Source organism: Nanorana parkeri, unplaced genomic scaffold (genome assembly GCF_000935625.1).
Source record: "Nanorana parkeri isolate BGI_ZX_2015 unplaced genomic scaffold, ASM93562v1 scaffold248, whole genome shotgun sequence".
In the NCBI taxonomy this organism is placed as follows: Eukaryota; Metazoa; Chordata; class Amphibia; order Anura; family Dicroglossidae; genus Nanorana; species Nanorana parkeri.
Genome location: NW_017306516.1, coordinates 1,104,745 through 1,114,146, shown reverse-complemented (window position 1 = coordinate 1,114,146; position 9,402 = coordinate 1,104,745). Strand labels below are relative to the sequence as shown.

The 9,402-nt window shown below is 39.4% G+C and overlaps 1 protein-coding gene across 1 annotated transcript in view; it reads right to left on the bottom strand.

Annotated features, from left to right (window-relative positions):
- The window catches only part of DENND1A (DENN domain containing 1A), a 702,656-nt gene that overhangs the window by 459,771 nt on the left and 233,483 nt on the right, over positions 1 to 9,402 (bottom strand). The window contains exon 4 of the mRNA XM_018556699.1: positions 6,473 to 6,522. Coding sequence (XP_018412201.1) covers positions 6,473 to 6,522 — 50 coding nt within the window. The remainder of the gene's footprint in view (positions 1 to 6,472; positions 6,523 to 9,402) is intronic.

The following is a 9,402-nucleotide window of genomic DNA, read 5'->3' as shown; positions in this document are numbered from 1 at the left end:
AGGTACAAATTCTATTAACATTACATTATTTTCATGTGATCCACTTTTCATGAAACCGCTCCACGGGAAGGTAAGGTGGTTTACAGATAGAGTAGCTAACTTATAGCCAGGAAGTTTTCTATTACTACTATTAGTCCAACACATGGCCTTCTATTCCTTAATGGAAAATCCAAATTTCTATAACAAGGCCAATGTTTCCGCATCTTGGTGCAAATGCTTTCAAACAATTGTTGTTACCAAATGTAAAATAACTGGATGTTATTGCAGGGCATTTAAATTTAGTGACACAATTTCACTTAGCCCTGTAAATATTCACTTGTGTCACCACTCTAAGACTGCCATCTGAACTACAAAACATTTAAACTTCCCACAATGCAATATCATCATTGCTTGTTGGAAGCAGTATATAGTGTAAAACAAGATTGCATGCTTCAAGAAGCAGGGAAAGAGCCACAAAGCACGCAGGGAATGCAGGAAGTTGTTGAAAGTGATGGGCAGATGGAAGGCAGCATTCACTAAGTTTTGATGGTATTGTCAAAAACAAATATAGTACGTTTTCCTATTACAATGCTGATGTTATGATAGTATATGATTTGACTTTAAAACTTTTAAAACATGAGAGCAAATGAAGCATATGCGGGGCAATTGAACATTTCTAAATGTAGGGCCTTTTTATGAAATTTCCCCACTAAGACAAGTTCTGACGACGGCAACCCGCAGATAGGAGTCAGCCATCCGTCCGTTTTTTTCTTAACGGGCGGATGGCAAGAGGTTAAAGATAACCTAGAAAGGGAACAGTTGCTGAGAAAAAAGAAAACGAAGTAGGACTCTGGTTCCCTCTCTACTCTAGTCACTGCAAACTGTGTCATGCAGAAAAAAGTGCAACATGGTATCCTTTGCTCTCCTGGAAAACGAAATATTAACTGCAGAACTATAAGGAAAAAATTCAATCTTGAATCTGTAGTTTTTCCTTAAATGGATTTACCTTTGTCCAAAAGACAACGGTTCTAAAACTTCCTCTTTTTTTGTGACTGTGGTCACCAGGAGGACTGGAAGAGAGGGGAAATAACTTAAACAAAGCCCTGGACAGTGACAAAAACCCAACATGGGTTCCAATCCTCCACCACCATCTAAAACCCACAAAAAAAGTTTCACCGGGCATAAACTTTGACCCCTCTCACACTATTTGTATGAAGTTAATATGCTGTCACCATGTTATTATCTACAATTATCGCCCACAACTCAAAACATTCTCAAACATTCTGACACATTTAGCAGCTGCCGTTAAAACTGGCATTGGGTTATGTGTGAGTCGTCTAGGAACATTTGACTATGAAGCTTGACATACACTATGCAACCTGACTGTACAATCTCTTTTAAGGTGGCCATACACTGTACAACCATCGCAAGACCTAGGTCTTGCGATGGTTGTAAAGTGATTAAAAAAACGTACGATCTGCCCATCTTGGACAGGCAGATCGCACTCTCGATCATCGCAAGCCCGCCCCCGCGTGCGCACACCGGCCAGTTCGGCATTTGTCTCCCGAGCACTGTTCAAACCAGCCGAAAATCGTACGATTCTCGGCTGGTTTTCTAACATGCTCCTTAGACAAAAGACGTGCGACCGTACATTAGAAACGGTCGCACGTCTTCGTTCACACTGTTCGATTCTCGTACGATCGCGGGATTTCTCGCGATTCTCGTACGAGAATCGAGCAGTGTATGGGCACCTTTAGATTTACCAAAGCTATGCAATGGGACACACCTGAATTCATTTAATTTGCATCAAATGAGGCATACCCTTGTTCTACATAGTTGAGGGTAAACTTAAAGGAGAATGTACAAAAACAGTCTGATAAACCTGTGAGCTTTATGTACTTTGTAAAGTGCTGCTGATTTCTGGCTATTCTACAAAATAAATAAATGCATGTTTGAATTCTGATTTCACAAATCACAAACTCTGAAGAATGGAAAACGAAAACTTAAATATTTATATGGAAAGGAAAAAAACATTCAGCCAAACAGAATACAGAGAATCATAACTGCTATGAAAAATATAAAATCTGATTTAAATATGAGCCAAGCCTCATGAATATAATCTAACACCCAGTTAAAACAATGTATCCCACATCTTATAAAACTCTAGCTAGCACATCATCTATGTGAGGCATTCTTGTTTTTAGTAGTTCAAGAAGCCAGTTTTCCTTAGAAACAATAGAACATGTTAAATGGAATAAATGAGTTATCACAAAATCATGCTGGACATAGGCAAAATACATTTTTAGCCAGATAAGAGCATGCTTAACCCCAATATAGAAAAGTTAGTGGCAAAATACATATGTGCAATGTGTATACCAGTCTTTGGAATCCTTTGGCTTCCAGATGCTATCAAACTCCAACATACAGCTGCAGGTCAGGGTGGGAACAGCAGAAAGTGACAAATTGCAATTCTGGCTACGAACAGATAACTAGCAATGTAGGGGCAGTGGAGCATGCAATCATCCCAGAGGTTGTAGTGCCTTAAAATAAAAGTGGTTCTTCTTTATGTACTCCCATTATATTAGGCTACATACACATGACCATAAGAAACTTACTGATCATATACCCATGCTTTTTCTAGCCAAAAAGTTCCAACGTAAAGGATCAGTAAAACACACTTGCATTTAGATGTGTTTTCATCTTAATGTCTTTTTTCTCTTGTTTGGAATTGATTTACGCATGTATGCACTTAAAATGTATGTACTCAGATGCAGAACTTTTGATTTTTTTGTCACGGATCTAAACACAGCGCATGTTTACGCACCTGTGTGCATATACCCATTGAAAACAATGAACCTGCATTAAGATTAGAAAAAATGTATATTCATTCTGGTATTGGAGCATGCAAAGGCATGCATCATTGCAGTGTTGGCAAGTTCAAAAGTGAGTGTCAAAAAGTGAGTGTGAACAAAAATATCATATGAAACGTTTAGGAAATGCAACCATTTTCAAACACAGTCCTCTCATTTCAAGGGCTCAAATGTAATTGGAAAAAATAACACAATCACAAAACATTTTTTTCTTTTTTTTATACTTTGCAGGGAATCCATTGCAGGTGTTCTATCAAAGTCTGTGACTACGTTGGAATGTGTGACCGGTCAGGTAGGTGACACATTTTAACGTAATCCCCCCCAGTTTTTCGGCGGTGGAATGTGTGACCGCACATTAGATCAAACATTCCAACGCTTTGTTAGCTATTCCAGGGCAGATTGGCTCACTGCTTACGCAGGAGAATCGATCTGCATTACCCCATCTGCCACTTCTATCCGACTCTGTGAGTGCGATCTCACATTCCACCGCACTCACAAAGTCAGATAGAAATGACCTTGTTAGTGACATTTGAGGACCAATCAGCTGTTCCTGGCAGATGGGGTAATGCAGATCAATTCTCCTGCACATGCGCAGTGAGCCAATCTGCCCTGGAACAAATGACAAAGCGTTGGAATGTTTGACCTAAAGTGCGGTCACACATTCCACCGCTGAAAAACTGGGTGGGATTACTTTAAAATGTGTGACCACGTGACCGGTCACACATTCCAACATGGTCACAAACTTTGATAGAATACAGGCAATGACTGCTTGAAGTCTGGAATGCATGGACATCACCAATGTGATGTTTGTTCGTGGGTCTTTCCTACTTAAAGGAGAATTATGGGGAGAGTGAAATACACTCATCCCCATAAGTAGAGCTGATGTGTGACACTGCAGCTATCACACATCGGCTCTATTGATCAATAGCTGAGCGATCACATACTGCTGATTGCTCAGTCCCAGGTCTTCTCCTTGATGAGAGCGGTGACTGTCAGTCACTGCTCCCCACAGGGACTCCCCCTCCCCTCTCCATTCCTCCAGTGCTGCCTGGGGGAACGGATGGGAGAGGGGGCGGAGAGGCAGAGCCAGCTGTCAATCAGGTAGCGGGGTGGATCCCAACAATATTGTCGGGATCTATCCCGGCTGCAATAAGGCTCTTTTGCGTCACAGGAGGACTATGGCAAAAAAAGGTTGGGTCATAGCTCTCTTAAATGCATGCTCGATCAGGTTGAGATCATGTGATTGGCAGAATATTCCATGGTCCGTGTTTCTAAGAATCTTCCAGGACAGCAGGCCCACTTCCCACCCTTGTTTGTGGTGTATATTAGCATGTTTTTTTTTCCCCCTCGTGCACTGGTGGAGCTACTTTACTTAAATCTCCACTGAGGGACGAGGGGGTGGGAGGGGTTTTTAAACCTCTTGTTAATTGTGTTTACTGTAGATGGGAGAACCAATCATCTCTCAGGTTGCTGTTCTGGAAGATTCTTAGAAACATTGTTACCGATAAGTCTAACTGGGATTTTTCATAATCGATTAGTTAGCTCCTTTGGAGCTCCGAAAACCACATCCTCTTGGGCCACCAAGGGGATACTAGGATCAGTTTCCAAATTGACTGGCTCAATTTTTGTAACACCCGGGGAAAAAAGAATAGAGGAGATAAAGCATATGCTAGGGTAAAATTCCGTTCTTGAGAGAGTGCATCCACCCCCCTGGAGTCTGCTTCTACTGAAAGGGAAAACAATTCTGTTACCTTCCTGTTTGACTTTGTTGCAAACAGGTCTATGTCTGGATATTCCCACCTGGAGACTATCTGAGCAAAAACTTATTGATGAAGCTCCCACTCTCCCGGTTTGATCTTTCTGCGGCTGAGAAGATCTACCACCACATTGTCTGTACCCTTTATGTGAACTGCAGAAATGGATTGAGTGTTTGTTTCTGCCCAATTCAGAATTTCCTGGGTCAATTCCTGCCCCCTTGATGATTCAGGTACGCTACCATCTTCGCATTGATAGAATAGAATCAAAATTTCTTGGCCCCTTATTCTTTTCTGAAAAACGAAAAGAGCCTCTTTCAACGCTGACAATTCTCTCATGTTTGGGACTGTTTCCCTCAAAGTGTGGGACAGGGGCCATTGAGTCTGCAACCCCTGAGCATGTGCTCCCCACTCCCAGGAACTGGCATCTGTTGTTATGCGAATTGGAGAGAGTTGGAACCAAGGTCTCCCCTCTGCAAGAGTCTAAGGATTCAACCACTAAAGAAGTGATTCTCTCACCATTGGAGTCAGTTAAACCTTTTGTTCCAATTACTCTTTTTGACCATCCCACTGAGGCAAAAGTAAAACTTTAAGTGGACTAGAGTGTAACTGTGCCCATGCCAGGGCCGGAATTGAAGAAGTAATTTCTGTTAGTGACAAGGACTCTACCGAACAGGTCTGTCGAATCAGAAACAGGATACCAGTGACCTTTTCTTCTGTCAGAAAAATCCTCTGTGAAACCGAGTCTACACGGTAACCAAGAAAAATTCTGGATTGATCTGGACTCAAAGAGGACTTCTCCACATTTAGAATCCACCCAAGCCCGCTCAGAGAGACCCTGACCTTCTGCAAATCCTGTAATATTTCTGTTCTGGATGAAGCGCATAAAAGAAGATCGTCTAAATAAATTATTTATTTAGTATTCTAGGAAAAGGCTAGAATCTCTCATCTTATATCTTAATTTTTTTTTGCCTGTTGTATATTTTTTCCCCCTTACCTGTCTAGTGAAACTGTTGTCACCTTGGCAGTAAGTAAAGGGAAATCTCTGGGTTTTTTGTTTTTTTTACTGCTATTCTTGACTCCAACAGAGGTTCTAATCCTTCCACATTCTAACAAAACAAGTACAAAGTTTTGTCTGGACATAGACCTCAACTGCAATCTTGAAATGTCCTAATAAGAATTACCATTAGACTGCTAAAAGGTAAAATCAGGTTGGTTAGCAGAAAGAGGTACTTACTGTGGCTAACAAAAGGGAAAGTGGGCATCACCAGTGTGATACTAACTTTTCATTTAAAAGCTAGGTAACTTTAAAGAAAATTAAAAGAGAACTATGGGGTAACTTTTTTATCCCATAGTTCTCTTTAGGGTCATGGGAGGACATATACTAACCTTCTCCTGTGACCCAAAGCTCAGTATATAGCGGGCTATTGCTCGCTATATACCGAGAACGCCGTAGCCGGGACGGATCCCAACAATACTGTTGAAATCCAACCCAGCTGGCTGATTAACAGTGGGCTCTCTCTATCTAGAGGAAGAGCCAGCTGAGCTCGCTCACTCCCCCATCCCTTCCTCCAGTCAGTGGAGGGAGATGATCGGGAAGTGAGCGAGCAACAGTAAGGGTTCGCTCACTTCCCGATCAATAGAGCCAACGTGTGACAGTTTCAATGTCATGCGTCGGATTTAACTATGAGGATGAGTGTTAATCACTCACCTCATAGTTCTCCTTTAAATTTGAGAAATTATATCCTATGTGTTCTGTTAGTAATAAAGTTTACAGACTATTTATTGCTACACATCTAAATCGCAGGTAAAGATTTAACACACTACAAATTATGGTGTAATTTTTACATCTTGTTCACAAAAGTTTACCTGTCCAAGGAGAATGGGAAGCAGAATTTTGGGACAGTGTGCAAGACTTCCTGTAAAAAAAAAAAAAAAAAATAGAAATTGGTCAAAATGAAATATAACATAGCGCTCCGATTATCAGTTTAAACTTTGATTTATAAGAACAAATCGACTCCATAAAATTTGGATTGCAAAGATTAAACATTTAAATCAATCATTGCAAACATTTTCAATGTGACTCAAGCCATTCTTCATGGTTTCCCATCTAAGGAGAACCTTTGCATAGAAGCTCTTTATTTTTCCCTTTGCATCAATCCTTAAATAGCAGATGTCAAAACTCTGTATAAAAATCAACTTTCCCATTAACTGTTTGTGTTAAGCCTGCCTCCATAAAATGGACTCATCCTTACTTAACTGTTTTTTTCCTAAAGAATGAGATCAAATCAATAGAGAAAAAAAGAATACTTCAAGTCAATGGAGAAACAAAGTGAGTAAAAATGGACAGTGAAGTCAATTTTTAACAATTGCTATCTAGGGACTGCTAGAGAGCTGTTACAGCAAAGACAACACTGCAATGAGCTGAAATAGCCTCTATCCTTAGTTAAATCTATATAACAAGAGGATAATAAGAAGAAATGCCTATTCCCATCAGTTTTTTTTTATTTTGATGAACTGGACTGAAAGTGAAACAAACAGAAAAGCAGAACGAGTAAAAAGAACAAAGAAAAAAAGATGTAGTATGAGAAAGAATGATAAGAGTTAAGACTAAGAGTGATCTACCCTGCTCAGTCCAAGAAATAATAGTCCTAGAATCCATAGATTTTAGTTTTATTCTTATCGCTTTACATTGCCAAAAAAATAATTTGATATCTTATTTATCTTTATACATTATATTTTAGTCTTTACTAAAGCCAGAAGAATCTTGGTACAAAAAAGAATTAGAGAAATGATTGATAAAAGGGAAAAGAATGGGGATCTTGACTACTAGAGAGCGTAAATTCCTTGTCCCTACAGAATGCAAACTTCCTATCATATACCATCTCCCCAAAAATCATAAAAACCAAACCCAACCTCCAGGCCGTTCCGTTCTGAATGGCATCGGCTCGGTAACCAAAAAATTGGGTGCATACGTTGATTATTTTTTGCAGCCCCATATTCAAAAGAGCAGTACATATCCACGAGACACAAAGCAGTTCATATAACTAATAGAAGGTTTACAATTTAACTCAGACAACTTCCTCATTACGGCTCATGTCAACTCGTTACATACCATCATTAACCATTTGGATGCACTAACTTCTACCAAGTGGGTATTGCCCTTGAAAGAAACTATTTTTGGTATAACAATAGTTACTATAGACAAACGGTGGGGGTAGCTATGGGTGCCAAATTTGCCCCCAGTGGGCCAATTAATTTATGTTGAAGTGGGAAAGTGAAACTATACTCAACAACCAGCCGCAAGAGTTAATCATCTACAAATGATACATAGATGATATTTGCATGGCAGGGTGAAAGAGAAAAACTAGAGACTCTTAGTGGGTCTAAATGAAAATTCTCATAAACATATTATTAACATACCATATAAAAAAAAAAAATATTAGTTTCTTAGATGTAGAAGTGTTTGTTGAAAATGGATGGTTGATGGTAAAATCATTTTTCAAAAATACTGACAGGAATGGCTATATATCCACCTGCAGCTACCACCATCCAGCTTGGATACAAAATATACCTAGAGGGCAGTTTGCAAGATTAAGGAGGAACAGCACCAAGTTTGAACACTATGAACAAAAGTCAAAGGTTCTGAGGGAGAGATTCTTTCAAAAAGGTTATCAGAAAGATTTCATAGGAGACATTATAAGAGTAGGGGAGACTATGCAAGATTCTATTCTTGATAGGATGTGGTGGCCACCACTTCAAAAAACAACAGAACAAAGGTTGTCCTGGGAATAATGTTGGTCATGGGTTTCCACAATGAGTATAAAACAGTGGAGAAAATTATTAACCAACATTGGCAGGTCTTATTGTTAGACACACAACTAAAGACATTCTTCACAGTAAACCATTTATAGTATATAAAAAAGTGGATAATTTAAAACAGATAATTTATAAAAGTGTAGTAGATCCACCTAATAATAAAAATAATTGTACATTGTTTCCAGACCTGACAGGTTTTCATACCTGTGGGAGGTGTCATGGATGCACATTCTGTACGAAAAATAAAAGACGCAGGAAAAATGTTATACTTATGGTAACAATGGAAGAATGCACCATTAAGGAATTCATTTCCTGTGACACAGGAGTGGTGTATGTTTGGAGTGTCCTTGCGGACTCCAATACATAGGACAGACAACCAAAAAAATTAGCCACACGTATCAGGGAACATGTATACGATATTAAACGTGGGTACAAGGACCACTCAGTATCCCTACACAAATCCAAAGTTTTTACAATTTTGGGGGTTACAACGCATTACAAAACATTGGAGAGGGGGCAACTATAAACCTAGATTAGCCATGAAAGAGACCGAGTGGATATACAAAACAAAACTCAAGCACCCAAGGGGTTAAATGTAGGTTTTGACCTGAAATGTTACAGCAGTGATTCTTGAATTTGTTAGTTGGGGGTCTATTACACACTTGGGTTTTGATATATTTTTTTATATATATATATATATATATATATATATATACACACACACTGAGTGGCTAGTTTATTATGACCACCTGACGTTTGTAGGCAAATTAGCTATAATTTCGTGCTGAAGTTGCTAGAGGGCCAGACCATTATAAATAGGGAAGCAAATTGTTTACCACGACAGTAGAATTCATTTTTTTTCTGAAGATATAGGTAAACAACGCGATTTAACAGCCTTTGAACGTGGGATGATTGTTGGCGCGAGCCATGGAGCGAGTATCAGCAAAACAGCAGAATTTGTTAAATGTTCAAGAGCAGCT